The following is a 16,912-nucleotide window of genomic DNA, read 5'->3' as shown; positions in this document are numbered from 1 at the left end:
TTCATTAAATTGTTAGGAAGATGATTTTTGCTAATAAGAAAGTTTACTTATTTATTATTAATGAAACTTGATAATTGTTTTAACCGAGTGTAACATTGGTTAAAACGATCGAAATTTCTAGAACTAAGCCCACTTTTCTGTAACATTTTTTGAACTATTTGAAAAATCGCAATATTATGCAGTTTTCGTAAACTGCCAACCACAAAAAAAATGAAACTTCCTCGCTTCTTCCAATCGCCTTGGCGTTTATTTCCAGACCGGATGGGAAGACTAGTCGGAGAGTCTTTCCGAGTTTGAATGATGATCTGTTATAATGTTAACGACTCCTTTTTAAGCTGTTAGTCTATTATGTAATAAAAACACATTCATTGAAAACTAAGTACTCATGAAGCCAGTTTGCATTTCGTCGGAGGGTTCATCTTTGTTCCGTTGTTACATTTAAACGCCGAATTGAATTGTGGAACACTCGCTAGAGCTTCATTCACGTTATCCGGATCCGAGGTGCACATTGTCTGAAACGACTGTTTTATGTTAAAATTTACTAATTAGACCGCATACCTTCACCATGCTGTAGAAAAACAAAGCTTCATCTGATGATTGCTGGATTCCTGGGAGCGTGGCATATGGTTCTTTAGTTGAATCATAAGCATTCCATCCAATACTGACGCTGACGCCAAAGACGTTTTGCTGAATAATAACTTATTGGTCTTGAACTAATTTGTTTTTTCCTACCATCATCCCATCGAAGCATTGTACTATTATTTGGAAGTATCGTTCTGTTTCAGTATTCCACCAATTACGATGATTCCCGTCCGAATCGTAGAACCTGCCACGTTCATCGAAAATGTGTATCATTTGGGGAAGAATTTTGGACGCGATAGTTGCGAAATTTGTATAGTTTGGAAGGTTTGCAGACATGAAAGGATAATGGAGAAGAGCTCGTGAAATTGCTGAAAGAAATTTCTTTTTTTTTAGAATTTCAGAGAAAGACTTACTTATTTCATTTTTCTCAACTGAATAGAAAACTTCCGAATTCAAAAACACTGTCACATTGTTTTCTGCGACAGACTTAAACATATTTCTGGTTTGCCAAAGAAGAACATTTTGAAGAGTTGATATATAATTGGACTCCGGTGTTATCTTCCCAACAAGCTCATCAATCAAATCTTCTCCAGTAAATCCAAAAACTGTTTTCGTTTTATTAAACTTTTTCTGTGCTTCTTCGATTCCTCGACTGTCCATCCATTTCAATGTAGCTAACGATCTTTTCAGTTGATCTTTAATTGTGTGGAGCATTCCATTTAGAAGGTTCAATGCTTCCGGTTCTTCGGATCCATAGAGCACAATTTTTCCAGGAATGGTTGTTGACAGCTGATGAAGACAAGTATCTTCCAGATCAGATGCTACTTCTGTTCGAAGGAATTTGAACGAAAAGCGAAGAAAAAGAAAGTTGTATATAGTTTCAGAAGGTGTAGATGAGATGATCGCATTTATCTGAAAAAAAAAAGAGTTAGATATTTTTAGAAAATTATGTTTCACCTCTTCATAATAACTGGTATTGAAGCCATATACTTTTTCTTTCAGGTGAGCATAGCCATTCGGAATCCAGGAATCAATCAGTCTCTTCCAATCAATTATTGGCATCTGTCTTTGAATCTCAGTCAGATTAACGACTTCTGGGTCAGCTTTGAACTCGATCTGAGATAAATTTGTTACTATTATTCTACTTAAACGTTTCAACTTTTACCTTTTCCAATTTTGTCTGAAGCTTGATCACATCATTCAGCTGCCTTTGTCTATCGAATTCCAGATCTATCATTCCGTTTGTGGAGCTCTCCGGTGCATTTCGCTTCAAAATATCGTACATATTCCGAAACTTAAAGTTTGTGAGAACAGGTGAGAACGGTTTGACGACGAACAACGAGAATTCAGAGTCACTTGATGGTTTGATTCCTACAAATCCAGCATCATCGGGGTTGTGAAGTATGATATGAGCCAATATTTTTGTAAGGAATGGGTAACTGTATGTCGTGGATGAATTTGAAGTAGAAATAGGATCAGATGGTTTTGTCCATGAGTTGTTGAGAAGCGGGAATGGAAGACCAGGGAGGATGATTGAGCTGAAAAAATTTCTTGAGTCAGCAGAGGTTTTCTAAAGTCCACTGCCTACCTCAATCGTCCAACTTGATGAATCTCTTCAGTTTTTCCCATTGCACATTTGCTCAACATTCTCCTCACAACATTAACTGCCTTTCGATGATCAGGCTTTTCCTGAATATTGATCAATTTCATGAGTCTCTCAAAGTCTTTCTTTCTTGGATTGAAGCCATTGCACACGTGGTGATGAAAGTTTTCGCAAGGATTCACCGAAGAATCCATCAATTCAAGCTGAAAATATTTTGTAATGTGATTATATATTGTAAAACCATTACCAGTTCAGCTGAATACTTTACACATTCCTTTGTTTGACACGGTAGATCCAGCATAATTCTCAGTGCTTTCTGGGGTTTTGGTTCCCATTTAAACGCCGAAATATCATGGAGACCCAGCGCTCCGAGAGCAAAAATGAGAAGCACCAGGATGACCAGGGTCGTGATGACAGCTAGAACGGTGCATGGTTCTGGACGATTTTGCAGTTTTTGCAGTTCCTCGATTGGATCAGGAACTCCGATTTCAACATGTGACACATGATTTTTATTTTTGTTCTCCGGATCTTTAAAGAATAACATTGAAGATTGATCTCTGAAATTGGGAGATTATTAATATTAAATGAAGTAAAAATTACTCACTTCGACATTATGTTCTCTTTTGGTTTTTTGATAAAATCCACTGGATTCATAAAGAATATTTGAAGTAATAAAGTGTTTTTGTTGAAAAATATTCAATAACGTGGAATTTATTTTTAAAAAATAGAAGGCATTGCGTGGCTGAACTTTCCTGGCATAAGAACGTGATTACTTATTGGCTCGCTCTTTTGGAGCAAACCTTGTGTACAAACGTCGTGTTCAGAACTTTATTTGGCATAAAATTGAATGAGTTCGAAGCTAGACACTTGAAAAAAGATTTTTGGCTTTCAAACTCTTGCTCATAATCTTGCCCTCATTTTTATAGTATCAGAATATTTGACGAAGAGAATTATGGCAGAAGTTTGCGACATATCACGGGTTTTTTTTTTAACAGTGTATCTTGCAATCCTTATAACTCAAGAACAACTATATTAAACGAAGCCTACTTCGGCAAGAAAAAGTCTACAAACGATTTTTTTGTTTCAAGAATTTATAAGGCTGTTCTAACTACATACCTCATTAGCTAAACTGAGTAGTAGCCCTGAAAACAAAAGTTTATATACAATTATGGCCGGCCCTGTACTAATTATTAAGCCACAACGAGTGCAGATCATGTTTGAATACTTTTAACTTGTTTTGGCTCTAAACAGCTCGAATTTGACTCCTTTCTCCAAATTCATAGAATATGCAAAAGAAATGGAGTAGTGACATAAATAACACTTTGGAGACCAACTGGAAAGCAGGCAAATTTTGTGAATAGGAAGGTTTTCTTCTTGTTCATCTTCCGCTACCTACTACTTTATTTGTTTTTGGGCACATTTTTCAGTTGTAGACATTTATGCGATTTCAGAGATTTGCCATGTTCGCTATTCTTTAATCTTTCATCTTGAGTCAAGTAATTTATTTTTTCATTATTTAGGTTTTAGATGGGATTCTAGATTGAAAGGAGATTTTTGTTTTAGATTTTTTTTTATCTGAAAGAGTGATTCAACATATTCTGAATTTTTCTGAGTTTTCTAAACAAATAATTGTCAAAGTTTCCGAACTCCATAATTTTCGGCAACCACGACCTTTATTTGGAAGTTGGCAGCTTTAGTGTCGGTTTCCGAACAATGATTTCATAGGTCTTTTGAGCACTCGAAAGAGGCCATTCTTCGTTTCAGTTATAAAAAATTTGAAATGGAGTTAACTCAATTTTTATTCACCCCAACAAATCAAAAATTCCCAGAGCCATAGATTTTCATCTTGTCCTTTTTCATTTTCACATTTTCCTTCTCGAAACTTCTACCAATTAATCATATTTTTCGCTTTCCCAGTAGGTCATCTCCTTCAGACAAAAAAGTGATTCATCTTTCGAAATTTCTCCTGCCAGGACAATTAGGCTCAGCATATGTCTTTTCCCAAGAGATATTCACAAGTATAAAAAGTTTCATAACAATCTGAGAATTGAACTTTTGAATTTTTCTTTTAAAGGGCGATAACAAGTTCTAATATTTCTCCAACATCATCAACTCCCCGGGCAGCAATTTTCGCCATTTTTAGAACTATTTTCTTGTTTTTATTTTGTTTTTAAAGCCGTTTTAGAGACTTCTCTTATGAGTCTTTTCCAAAAAAAAGTTCAGATTTTTTTCGTGGAAACTTGACAGTGATGACGTCGTTAGCTTTAGTTTGCAAAACTAGACAAAAAATGGAAAAGAGGACTTCAACATAGTTCCATGGTTTTAGAATGTTTCTTAGTAGGCCATTTTGAACACGCCAACTCTTACGTACATTGTGTTTTGATTTTGAGTATTGTTTAAATTTTTTAAATTTTTTAAAGTCAAATTCGTTTTGATTTAAAAATCTGGAAAACTTCTAAAAACATATTTATTTGCCTTTATATGAACTTTTAAAAAAATGAGGCAGGCACGGGAGTTGCAACTTTGCCTGCTTATCATCTTAAATGTTTTCTACTTTTCCATTTTTTTCTGTGTCCAAAATATTCTGTTCTTTGGAAAATTCCCAGAACAAGGAAGAGCTTTCTTGAATAACGATGTAGTTGAACAATGAAAAACCAAACTTTAGAACATAATGTATTCTTCCAATAGTTCAACTACACCCACTTATGGATATTCTGATTTCTGAATAATTGCTGTTCTAAATTATTTAAACTACTCCTACATTCTCCATTTCTTTTTCGAAATTCCATCAAATGTAATCCTCTCTTTTTTCGTATTCTTTCCATCATTGTTTTCAGTGTCATTTGTCACAATCAAGCCTATCTTTCGTTTTAATCCATCTCCTTTTCTTCACTCCTTTTCCTCATTTCTTTGTAGTTTGATGGAAAGGAAGAGATTTGCGTGACTCCTACAATTATTATTATTAAAAAACTAAAGCTTGTCGTTCTTGGAATTATTTTATAAAGTTCCGGTAGAGGACGCCGGAAACCTATTTACTTGTCAGAATAATGAGTTTGGGAAATGATATCTAACTTTGGTTAAGAGCTGCCTTATGCCGCGGAGTTGCCTAGGCCAAGGACTACAATCGGCCTATGATAAACCTAGTTATAAGCTTAGGAGTTGTCTTTACCGCGGATTTGCCTAGGACTAGCATAGGACTAGCCTATACCTGACATTAACCTAGACCGGGTCTTAAATGAGCCTAGTCATATGCCTGTCTCAAACGTTTCGACTAAAAGTTCATTGATCATATCCGTCTGAAACTTTCAACCAATTAATATTAACAATCTATGCTGTCTGTCCTTTTTCCTGTTTCCTCTACCAATTTCCTTCCTATTTTTCTTCTCTTCATCCACCTCCACATTCTCTTGTTTTATTTCAGCTGTCAACCCAATTATGTCCTTTTTTCACCTACTTTTCCGATTCCCACCGTGACTTTTTTCTGATTCTTCGCCTTTTCTTCGCTTCTTTACTTTCTAATTTTCGATCCCTCATAGTCCAAAAAACGCACCAAAAAAGTTCACGACCGTTGACCAGAAATGAGAAGCGAGCTGAGCTAAAAAAAGGAGATATGATGCCCTCGTAAAATTCAATTTGTTTGTGAAAACTTTCGGACAAACCTTCCAATTCTTATTCCTTTTTTCTTGCGATCTTCAAAAAACTCTGAGAAAAGTTAAAAGACCGGATGCTCAAAATGATTCAAATCTGACATTTGAAGTGGGGTTTCAAAATGAGAAAATGTACATCTACTTTGAAATTTGTCATTTTGTAATATTTTTCTAAGAAATTCAAATTGACATGCATTTTTCAACATTTTAATTTCTAAAAATAAGCACTTGTATGACTGGTATATCCGAAAAGAAAAATGATAGAAACTCGCAGATGATTTTTTGTCGCAATAATAAGAGGCCCGATTAGATCTGACTTTTAGAAGACAGGCACGTTTTCAGGCCTTGTGCTCCTTCCTTCTATCTACGCATGTACCTGAGCCTAAGCCTAAGTCTAAGCTTACGCTTTAAGCCAAAAATCTGGAAATCCCAGAAGATCAAAAAAGTGTTCCAAGAAGAAATCAAATTTGATTTGGCGACATCTCTGTCAACTATTCTCGTTACCAGAAATAAACAAAACACGATAATTGACTGCACTGAAAGAGAAAAGAAAGATATATCGAAAATAATTTAGTCTGTGGGGATTCTGTCTAGAGCTCCAAGTTGGTGTTGTTTCTCAATGTGATTTATTAGTACCACAGATGATTTTAATGTATTTTTGTGACCCTTTCTTCATTTAAAGTTTTCAAATATGAGAAATATTTGGCTACCTTTTATAAAATGGAAAGACTAATTTCTTATTCCGAACTATCGTTTCATTCTCGTTCCATTGTTTAAAGATTTCACAGTTTTACCCGACTCTAGTTTGTTTTCTTTTTTTACCAGTTTTCAGATTCTGAGAGATCTGATTTATTTTCAACACCCTTTTGCATTTACAAATACTTTTTTGGATTGAAAGTGATGTAGATCACCAATGTGCAAGTCGAGACAAGTCTGGTGGTCAATGGAACCCTTGAATTTTTGATTAATCCAAGCGGTAACTCCACTCTTTTCTGAGCCAAAAAATGACTTTTAGAAGGAAAAATAAGGCAGAATGTCAATCAAATGAAGTACATGTTCCACTCATTTCCCATACTCATTCCTCGTTTCCAAAACTTTTTTGTCCCAGCAAAAACCCCATTATTTGGATGCATTCACCCATAATGTCTGCTAAAGTTTTAGTTTAGATGGGTTCAGGCTTGTATCTATGAAATGACGTGGATTCTTTTGGAAAATTTATTGAAAAGCTGAAGCAGACGCCTGTATTATAAAATTATATTCTAACTAATTGGAAACTTTCGAACGCTCTTCTGTGCCTTTAAAAAATACAACACTAGCAGACAGTGAACAAGATCGGATATTTGCGCTGTGCTAGAAAGGTGCTAGAGTCAGCTCACAATGAACATTTGACAAATTTCGTAGCAACTCTGGCCTGCAGCCATACTTGAAACTCACAAAGTAAGTTCAAAATTTTTGAAAAATGGCAACTTACCAAAACTTCCGATGTAAAAAAAAATTGGAACAATTATTATGTTTTTTTCATTTAAAATCTATGTCCTGGGTAAAGCTGAACCGAATCTTTCTTTTATTTACAAGTCTATATTTACCCAGATGCGGATCATATTTACCCATTCATTGGAACAGAACACTATTTCATTTTCTATCTTTTCTCCCGCTTTTATTTTCATTCTCATCGTTTCCATAAAGATTCCTTCAATGTTTATTATTAAAGAATCACGAGATTTTTTCTTTTTATTTTCTCATTTTGTTCTCACCAATATTTGCATTTTCTTATTTTGTATGTGCCTTTTTCTCAATACGAATTGGTTTTTTTTGCAAGATATATGCAACATGGAGCAATAAGATTCTCATGAGCTCCACTGAAATCGAGCTAATTTCGAAGAGCAACGACTAAGATGAAGTGGATAAGACTAAGAGAATAGAGATTTGTAGGCAAAAAATAAATTGCAGAACATATTCAATATTTTGGCGTTTGTAAACCATTTTTCAAAAATATTTTGGCATTTGAAATTTTTCTTACATACCGTACTGTCTCTTAGACTTGCACCTCTATCGCTTTAACTTGATAGCTCTCCGTTCTCTTCGATTTTATAAAATATTGTCAACTTACAAAGTATGTGCAAAATATTTTTCTACAAATTTTCAGTTACAATTTTCCTGATAAAACTTGAGAAAACCGAGATATAAACCGATAAAGTGAAGCAAGTCTGATAGGGAAATACGGCAATTTCCACTGGTAATTTTTGCAATTGTAAGAGTTCAAAAAAGGGTTTTCTAATTCCTATAATTACATTGAACTAATAAAATTGTAGGAATATCATATAAGTTTTTGGAAACCCCATACGGCGTGCAAGGGACGCCTCTTTCCCGCCTCATCACATTGTCAGTGACCTTCTATGTATATATTTTTGTGCCATTTTTCATAGTATCTTCATTTTTCAAATATAGAGGGCGTTTACCGGGCAAATGGCAAAAAATGGGCGTTTCTGGAATATCGGAAATAAATGGTATACTGTAGTTATAAGTATAAATATGTGTACAATCCAAGTCCTCCTTCTTCAACATTTTATTATTATAAAACCTTTTTTTGTTATTGAGATTTCCCCTATCAGACATTTTAATCTTTGAAATTTCGAGTTATTTATCCATTTTCTCACAATCACAAACTTTCACAACTTTTGATTCCTAAGTCTTATGACAAAAATCATTGGGGCGTGTCTAAAAGATTTTGAAAACTGGGCGTGGCTTTGGAGTCCAAAAAGATGGTGTTTTGGTGTCCCAATAAACCCCCGCAAAACTCAACAAGAACACTTTCCTTCTCATGACTTTTCCCTCTTTGTTTGCATTCTTCCATCATTTTTTTGAGTCTCATCATCATTTCAATTCAAAAGTGCTCAAAGTTCAGGTGCTCAGTGAAACTTTGCGGGGCTCACAGGTCTCCAATTCCAATTTCCGCATAAATTTCATGTCATTTTCATCGTCGTCGTCTTCATTCAGTTGTCACTCATATACATTTATTTATTCATTAATTCATTCCGTCATTCATTCGTGCATCTCCTTTTTTTATCATTTATTTTTCACTTGTTCCCCTCGTTTTCTACTGAACATTATTTCAGCTAAAATGGACTCACTGAAAGAAGCTGAAATTCGTGAAGTATTTCGAGAGTTTGATAAAAATGGAGATGGAAGAATTACAAGACAAGAGTTGGAGGTTTGTTGTTATAATTTGTGAATTTTCGGACAAATATAAGTTTTACAGGTTGCTCTTCTTCAATTGGGAGAAAAAGCGAGCAATTCGAAGATTGAGACAATGATTGAGCAAGCTGATTTAGATGGTACGATCAAACTTCTATTCATCCTATTTTCCGTATATACTGACCATATTCTTGAATACATTCTAGTTCTTGCCAACAAAAAGTGGTATTTTCTTAAAATCTAATTTGAAACAATTGAGATTTTTTGTAAATCAAATATAGCATTTTCGCAACAAAAAACTGGATTTCAAAATCAGGTCCTGGCACCAGCGAAGCTTCTGCTACCGTACTCGTGATCTCTTGTGTTGTAATTCCCTCTTGATATTTGACGATTTTTCTTTATAATTTCACAATTAACAAGAGTTGAAAATGAAACACATGTTGGGGAAAAATGTGAAATTGCAAAATATCTTAAAGTTGTGAGCCTAGCTTTTTCAGTTACCGTACTCGCGACATACTTTACTTCGCAATTTCTATTGAAGAATTTTTAATAATTTCTCAAAAAATATATGAGCTCACATCAAGGGCTTTAATGCAAAAAAGAGTCTTTGGCTACTGTAGCGAAATACAGTATTCTCTCTATTTCTAGTGTACTAACAAGATTTCCGCATGAATAAGCTTCCACACCACTATAACTTCAAAAATTTCAAACAGCTGGTACATTTTGTGTTCAAAAATAGAACTAACGCGTGTGATTTCCGGAAATTTCCAACTTTCCCGTATTTTTACCAGAAAAAAAAATGAAAAGTACTGAGTGCACGATAACAGGAAGCAGAATATGTAGGTGGAGATGATGATGAATTGAAGCGGAATGCAACTTTTTTACGCTTTAGAACTTTTTGACGGACGAAACCTAACGTGTCTATGGATAATTTAAACTCATGGTGTGTTTTGAGTATTGGGAAGAAAAAGTTGAATACTTTCAGGAAATGGATGTATTGATATAGATGAGTTTTTGAATGTACTCCGACGACAAATCTGTGATCCGAAAGAAGAACGAGAATTGAGAGATGTTTTTAATGTGAGCACATTGATTTTGCATCTAACTAATAAACCTGTTTTGTTTCAGGTGTTCGATAAAAATGGAGACGGCGTGATTTCCATCGATGATTTAATTTTTGTTATGTGCCAATTGGGAGAGAAGTTAACTGAAACTGAAGCGAAAGAAATGATAAAACAAGGAGATCTAGATCATGACGGAATGATCGATTTTCAAGGTTGGAATTGATTTAATCTATATTATCTATATTTTGTTGATATTACAGAGTTCGTCAATATCATTAAGGGCCAATAATCAAAAGAATCAAAAACTATCTCATCAATGCTTTTCCATTCCTTCGCACAGCTGATCTACATCTCATTTTTCTATCGTTTAATTTTTGTGTACATATTTATAATTATTGATTAAAAATTAAAACAACAACATTTTATTTAATACAATAACAAAAACAAGTAGTATACTTCGAACAATTGAAAGATCATCATGAAACTCAATAGACTAAACTCTACCGTTGGTTAATTTTTTACCGGTGTGATGTATGGTTGTAAAACTTGATTGAAACAATTGTATATTCTATTTTCTATTCTATTATATTAATGGCCAAATTCAACATCCAAATGTAGCCACGCGTGCCGTAAGATCCTTGATACTTGTTTGATGATATTTTGATAGATGAACGGCGAATCGATCTCGTGCGTGAAACTTTTGATTGCATGTATGACAGGAATATGGTTTGATACCTAAACATTAATTATTTTTTCAGATATTAAACTTTTAGATTGTAAGTATTTACCATCATGAACATTAAAGTGATCGTGAAGTGCCTGTTCTGTTCGAAAAGTTTTTCCACAAGTAGTCTCATCACCATCTTTTGACTTTCGATCGCATTTGTACTGTTCTTGGTGTTTTGGTCCCGTGGATTTAACTACTTTCTGCGAATTTTCCGAATGATATACTCTGACATGCTTTCGAAGATTGTCTCTTAATGTAAATGTTTTAAGGCATATTTCGCAGCTGAAGTCTCCATGTACTCGACTTCTACTGTGCTTTCTTATTTTATTCGGAGGTTCAGTTGTCCCGAATTCAATTTCCTCATCGATATCGTTTATATTTTCCGATAAATCATTAGTAACTTCAGACACAGAATCACGTTCAAATTGACTAGAAGTTCCTGTGATTGTTGATAGTGTGGTTTCAGTGTTAGCATCATTCCATTCATCATTTTGAAGTGCTGGTGTCGATTGTGAAGAAGATGGTATATTTTGAATCAAGGATGAACATGTCGATAGATGCTCGCTTACACTACCGGATCCCAAATAAACACCACATCCTAAAGTGCATAGAGCTGGCTCACGTTCTTCATGAATTCTGAAATAGGTAAAATTATTCAAAAAACCGTTTTCATTTAAAAAAAATAATTTATAATCGAATTTTTACAACCTACCTTTGAACATGATCCTCAAGATCTTTCTGTTGTTGTTCAGGATCATCATCTGAAACATCAGGTTTGTATTCACATAGAGGGCACTTGTTGAAAGATAGTTTAGATCGAGTTTGTTCGGTAGACAATGGAATAGACGTGTGATATTCTTTGATGTGAGCTCTGAAATTGTATTAAAATGTATTTTTTATTAATCGATGAAACCCACTTGAGCCGATTTTTTGCTACTTTGATACAACAGCCAGTAATTGTACACGGAATACCATCAACATGGTTTTGTTCGAAGTGACGGCGAATGAATGCTGGTTTCTGAAATTCCAATATCAGAAGATGAACAACTCGATAATTCACACCTCATTAGTGTACGAGCACTGTGGACACTTATGAGAAGCCTTCGAATGATGTAGTTTGTGATGTGCTCTCAATTCACCATATGTGCCAAATTTGGTAATTGTCGAGCATTCAAGGCATTGGTAACGATTAGCTGAAAAAATAATTATCTAAATTACTAAATAAGAATGCTGAAACATACAATCATGAATTTTTATATGTTCTCTCAGCTTGTTGGGATATCGAAACTTTTTCTCACAGAACGGACATCTGTAAAAATGTTCGCATTTCATTTATATAAAAATATTCCACATACGGATGGAACTCGTCTTTCGTTTTTCCTCTTTTTCGTTTTCTGCTCGCAATTTCTTCTTTTTCAACTTCTTCAACTTCTTCAATGCATACTTTCGAATTGCTTCTCTCACTGTTGCCATCTTCTTCTCGGTATTCATCATCAGAGTCTTCATCAGAAGACGATGACGATGAAGATGGTGGTTCAAACGAAGATATCATCTGAATTTTGGATTTTGGATAACAGTAAAAATAATTTTTCATAGATAGACTAGGTTATAAGACCTGTTTTAATTAGAGAAAAATAAAGAAAACAATTAAGGAAATGTTAAACATTTATAGATAGCGTAATTTTTAAATCCTAGAACAAATTATCAAATATATAAAAATCAAATAATGAGTGAAAAATGACATGGAAATTATAAATTCTGAACTATGAGAAGCCAGCGTGCCTCCGCTATGTTGGAGTTCTGGAAAACGTAGCTTCAGAACAATAAGACATCTCATTGAGGGACACGCTGACTAAATAAACATGAAAAAGCATCGCACAGAAAAATCGAAATAATATACCATAATTAACCACGTATCACACCGTAACAAGCAATAAGCAAATAAAAATAACAAGTCTCTTCATGACTTCTTCACAACAATCGTCTTCGGATCTTCACCCTCATTGTCGGATTCAGATTCGGATTCCGAACTGGAGTCAGATTCCGAGTCAGAATCAGAGTCAGGGCCGCACTGTTCAGGTGGTAGGAGAATGAGTGGCTGGTTCTGATGAGAAGCCTAAAAATTATATTTCTAGCTGAGAACATTTTGAATGAACATACGTGTGGCTGGAGATCAACATCATCTTCGTCATCACTGTCCACGAGTGCTTGCGGGGGCACCAGGTTATACTTTATAGAAGCAGCAATGCGATCCTCTTCAGTTTGGATTGGAACAATGACGGGAGACTGACGTTTGAGGTGAAGCGCTGCGAGCTCCTGAAAATGAAGTTTTATAAATTAATCATAAAATTAAAACCCTCACGTCTTTCGGTTTCCATCTCGTTTCGAGCCAATTCGGATTTCGAACGAAGAATGACATCATACGACTAGCACAAAGGTTCCACTCATGAATCTGAGCTTCTGATATGTTTTGAGTGACGTTGGCTCTTTCTGTGTGCTCTACATTGTGCAGGAATGCAGTGAGTTGCGCGAATTGTTCAGGTACTGTAATTTCAGAATTAGAAAGATTACATTTTAAATTTTAAAATAAACTAACAAATGAAGGTGGGAAGGTTAAGAATCGCTAAGTTTGGTGGAACATGTGGAGAATAGTTGAATCTGACAACGGCGTATTTCTTACGAGCTTCCGGAAAATTGTGTGTTGCGTCCTAAAATGTTTTTTCTTGATTTTAAGAAAATCCGAGTCAATTGCCTACACGAATGATCATTTCCATAGCTGGCCCGAACAAATCAGCAAATGGTCGAGCTTGAACAAGCTGATGAGTCTCAGAAGCTTCCGTGTCGAGAATCTTTTCAGCGCAATCAGAAACCACAATTATAAATTTCTTTAGAGAGCTGATTTGATCCACTAGCCAGCGGGATGGAACGATTTCTGAAATTAGTATGAAAAGTTGAAAAATACTATATATTTTTTAAAAACTTACGTTCTGCGGTTATAAGCTTCTCCAAATCAAAAACTGGATCACAGGATGCACAGTTTCTGAGATTTTCGACAAGTTTCTTCACACAGTCGGTATGCAAATCATTGTCATCCGCATAAACTATCATAACCTTCACAAATTCAGTCAATGCTATATTTCGAACTTCTCGAGATCGAACTTTGTCTCTCCATAGTACATAACCAAATCCAGTTACAGCCAGAACGATGATCAGTATCAAAAGTACAACGACAGCGATGAAAATCTCGAAACCATAATCTTTGAACTTTTGCAATGCGAGCCAAGACAGTGAAGCTCTATTTTTGTAGATAACCAGGTTCAGATGAGTACGAAGACATTGCCGACATCCTCGTTCTTTCTTCTCGCAATAAAATTTGCATCCACGAATAGGAACGTATGCCGTCAGAAGGTATCTCCCTGCTTTCTGATTTTCCCATTTAACGGCGGTTTCTGGGCACTTCACAGTCAAAATTTCCAGAAATGTCACTTTTTGAGAATCATCATCGTGTTCCTTGTAGACATTAACAACCATAGTTTCGCATTCTGCCCTCTCCGCTTTTCCCAATCTAACCCAAATCGCATTCTTATCACTGAAATCAGCAGACAGCATCGGTGCCCAGAACGGATCCGTTTTCGTTATAATTGACTGATTGGTAGTTGGATCCACAAGAATCTCTGGGAACATGTCATCGAAGTATGGAGCAGTCATAATCGTTGAGACTCTACATTTTTGCGGTAGAATAGTTGCATTGATTGCGTAGACAGAAAATGAAGTGAGTCGGAAACAGGAATACGAGAATCTGGTGGGATATTGAACTCTCGACGAAAGATGAATTCCGCGACACGGCCATTCTTTGACTCCGTTGATGTACTGAAAATTTGAATTTTTACTGTATTACCCAGACGCGAAGTTTAGCGTAAATAATACGTTACAGGGTCTTGACACGACAAATTTTCGTTGAATGCGAAAAGGTTTGCGTCATTAAAGAGTGATGTAAGTTTAAAGATTTTTCTTTTTTATAGAGAAACGTTTTTTAAAACTACAGTACTCTTTAAAGGCGCACACCTTTTCGTAATCAACAAACATTTATCGTGTCGAGACCTGGTACCGTATCCCCGGCGTATTAACGTTCAAAATTTCGCGTCTTTTAGTTGTTAAATCTAGTTACCATGGCTTTCGAATTGGAACAATATACATCTGAACCATCTGAAGCTGACAAGCATTCAAGACGGAATGCAATGGTATCGACGGAAGAATGAGCAGTGACGGAAATATTCAGGTTGGCATATGGATAACTGAAAAAATTAACTAATTAAATTAAAAAATTTCCACAGTTTCTGACTGATTTCCAACCTTATCTGGGACTTTGGTACGTAGACTGGTTTGAGTTCCAGATCAATAAGACCAGGAGGACATGTTGGCAGCTTTTCAGGAAGATCTGAAAATCGGAAAATTAATTATCTTTCTGGTTCGGGAAAAAATGTACCATTTTTCTTGAGCCGTTCTGAGCATTCCTTAGTCGTGGAGTACGTGATAAAAGGATCGGATTTCTTATCATCAGCTCTCACATAGACGAATGAATCTTTGTAGCATTGATCGGAATGCTCAAAAACATTCCGAAGGACGTAATCAGAAGCATTGGTGTATGATGCTGCTGCGGACGATTTGACAGAAGATAGTGAACAGAGATAGAAGTATAGGAGTAATAAGGGACTGCCCGTTGCGCGATAAGCAAGAAAATTGGTAGTGCAAAGGCGGACCATTTTATGTCATTAATTAAAGTGCGGTTTTGAAGAAAGAAAATGAAAACAAGCAACTTAACAACAAAAAAGATAGAAGAAAATATAAATTCTAAGAGATTCTAGAAAGAGAAAAGTGAGATTACTGTGGGTGAGATGTCGCAGCGGCACCAGTTGACGCCTGAAAATTGATGTAAAAAGATTTAGCTCGTTATTTGCGGTAAAAGAATATCTGATTGTAAACATGTGAAGAATTTGAACCTAATTTGTTGACTTTTCACCTCTTGAGGCGAGGCGACAAGGTGAAAACGATATGTTTGTACACGGGAAAACTTTTAGAAAATCTCTATTTTTTTTAATGTTGCTGCGGTAAAAATCAGAGATTATCGAAGAAAAATTAGTTTTAATTACCTGCTCTTGTGCGACTTTCTCAGCTTCCGCGGCTTCTGCAGCTACCTTCAGTTGTTGATCGGCAATCAACGCCCTGTTGTCCTTGGCTCGAATGAACGATTTCGGGTGAATTGGGAAGAGTCCCGACAGGCCTGAAATGAATAAAAAATTAATTTGATCATCAAAACTACGAAAACAGTTGATATTTTCAGTAGATCAAAAATTAATTCAAGAATTTTTCCCGCAATTTTTTTCCAAGTGTATTTTCCAAAAAATAATTATCACAGTTTCTCCGCTCACCGAGAAGTTCAAGCACTGGAACGGAAATATGAGCGTTCCGTTCACCAATCCAATATTTGAGGCGTCCAAAATTCAGAGCCACTAGCTTCTCGTTCTTCTGATTTGGAAGTGGATCAAAAGTTCCCACCTGTAAAAATTAATTTTATTATAAATCATTCAAGCAATTTTTTCATTCAAGCAATTCTCACCTGTTCAAGAATGTTACCCTCGTATCTTCGACCTAAAGCCCGATCAGGAAATACACAAACGTGATAGAACGGTCGGTTTGTGCAACCAAAAAGAGCCAAACCGATCGAAGGACGTCCGTAATATTTTGGAATTACTAATTTTCGCATTTCCAGCACCAAATTTCGCTCATAGAAGGAGCAATCTGCAAAAAACAGAATTGAGCTCGTACGAGAGGCAGAATGTACTACGATCGTTATGAACGGCTGCAAATTAAGAATAAAATTTTTTTTCGAATAGAATTATTTCAAAACTCAAAAAACTATTTACACAATGTTTATAAAAAGTTTAGAAATTGTGGAGAGAAAAACTTTTTTAAATGTCGTGAAGTGCAGTGTCAAGTACGCAATGTTGTCCGTCGGTGTTTGCGGACACAAGAGTAATTTCGCGCGAAATTTAATTTTGATTTCTTCTGGTGTATTTTTTGTACAATCCTTCAT

The 16,912-nt window shown here is 35.4% G+C and overlaps 5 protein-coding genes and 4 non-coding genes across 9 annotated transcripts; 4 read left to right on the top strand and 5 right to left on the bottom strand.

Annotated features, from left to right (window-relative positions):
* Positions 1-351: 351 nt before the first annotated feature.
* Positions 352-2,846, bottom strand: nep-5 (NEPrilysin metallopeptidase family). Its single transcript, NM_001377801.1, has 9 exons — positions 2,790-2,846; positions 2,433-2,742; positions 2,171-2,388; positions 1,748-2,120; positions 1,540-1,698; positions 996-1,494; positions 733-950; positions 559-687; positions 352-512 (listed from the first exon to the last, which is right to left on the bottom strand). Exons 1-9 carry the CDS (start codon positions 2,837-2,839, stop codon positions 384-386), a joined length of 2,085 nt encoding a protein of 694 aa, NP_001364754.1. The 5' UTR covers positions 2,840-2,846; the 3' UTR covers positions 352-383.
* Positions 2,847-3,501: 655 nt separating this feature from the next.
* Positions 3,502-3,693, top strand: F12A10.13. Its single transcript, NR_101690.1, has one exon. It is a non-coding gene; the product is annotated as an Unclassified non-coding RNA F12A10.13 (non-coding RNA).
* Positions 3,694-5,223: 1,530 nt separating this feature from the next.
* Positions 5,224-5,302, top strand: F12A10.11. Its single transcript, NR_051077.1, has one exon. It is a non-coding gene; the product is annotated as an Unclassified non-coding RNA F12A10.11 (non-coding RNA).
* An 80-nt stretch (positions 5,303-5,382) lies between these two features.
* F12A10.12 lies at positions 5,383-5,507 on the top strand. The gene has a single exon (NR_051076.1). It is a non-coding gene; the product is annotated as an Unclassified non-coding RNA F12A10.12 (non-coding RNA).
* Positions 5,508-7,002: 1,495 nt separating this feature from the next.
* Positions 7,003-7,023, bottom strand: 21ur-12072. Its single transcript, NR_051075.1, has one exon.
* Positions 7,024-8,948: 1,925 nt separating this feature from the next.
* cal-8 (EF-hand domain-containing protein) lies at positions 8,949-10,506 on the top strand. Its single transcript, NM_062642.4, has 5 exons — positions 8,949-9,043; positions 9,092-9,167; positions 10,013-10,107; positions 10,156-10,303; positions 10,352-10,506. The coding sequence occupies exons 1-5, from the start codon at positions 8,954-8,956 to the stop codon at positions 10,378-10,380; spliced, it is 438 nt and encodes a 145-aa protein (NP_495043.1). The 5' UTR covers positions 8,949-8,953; the 3' UTR covers positions 10,381-10,506.
* Positions 10,500-12,372, bottom strand: F56D1.1 (Putative zinc finger protein F56D1.1). Its single transcript, NM_062641.4, has 7 exons — positions 12,174-12,372; positions 12,060-12,127; positions 11,881-12,011; positions 11,736-11,836; positions 11,531-11,689; positions 10,880-11,454; positions 10,500-10,826 (listed from the first exon to the last, which is right to left on the bottom strand). The coding sequence occupies exons 1-7, from the start codon at positions 12,368-12,370 to the stop codon at positions 10,693-10,695; spliced, it is 1,365 nt and encodes a 454-aa protein (NP_495042.3). The 5' UTR covers positions 12,371-12,372; the 3' UTR covers positions 10,500-10,692.
* Positions 12,373-12,463: 91 nt separating this feature from the next.
* Positions 12,464-15,744, bottom strand: ilcr-2 (Interleukin cytokine receptor-related protein 2). The gene is made up of 9 exons (NM_001027035.6): positions 15,305-15,744; positions 15,172-15,256; positions 14,987-15,113; positions 13,803-14,688; positions 13,575-13,750; positions 13,415-13,526; positions 13,181-13,362; positions 12,979-13,134; positions 12,464-12,934 (listed from the first exon to the last, which is right to left on the bottom strand). Exons 1-9 carry the CDS (start codon positions 15,579-15,581, stop codon positions 12,779-12,781), a joined length of 2,157 nt encoding a protein of 718 aa, NP_001022206.1. The 5' UTR covers positions 15,582-15,744; the 3' UTR covers positions 12,464-12,778.
* On the bottom strand, positions 15,570-16,617 carry mrps-16 (Small ribosomal subunit protein bS16m). The gene is made up of 4 exons (NM_001383835.2): positions 16,436-16,617; positions 16,248-16,374; positions 15,969-16,099; positions 15,570-15,738 (listed from the first exon to the last, which is right to left on the bottom strand). Exons 1-4 carry the CDS (start codon positions 16,580-16,582, stop codon positions 15,700-15,702), a joined length of 444 nt encoding a protein of 147 aa, NP_001370640.1. The 5' UTR covers positions 16,583-16,617; the 3' UTR covers positions 15,570-15,699.
* Positions 16,618-16,912: the final 295 nt, after the last annotated feature.

Source organism: Caenorhabditis elegans, chromosome II (assembly GCF_000002985.6).
Source record: "Caenorhabditis elegans chromosome II".
In the NCBI taxonomy this organism is placed as follows: Eukaryota; Metazoa; Nematoda; class Chromadorea; order Rhabditida; family Rhabditidae; genus Caenorhabditis; species Caenorhabditis elegans.
This window is presented reverse-complemented; position numbering and strand designations above follow the sequence as displayed.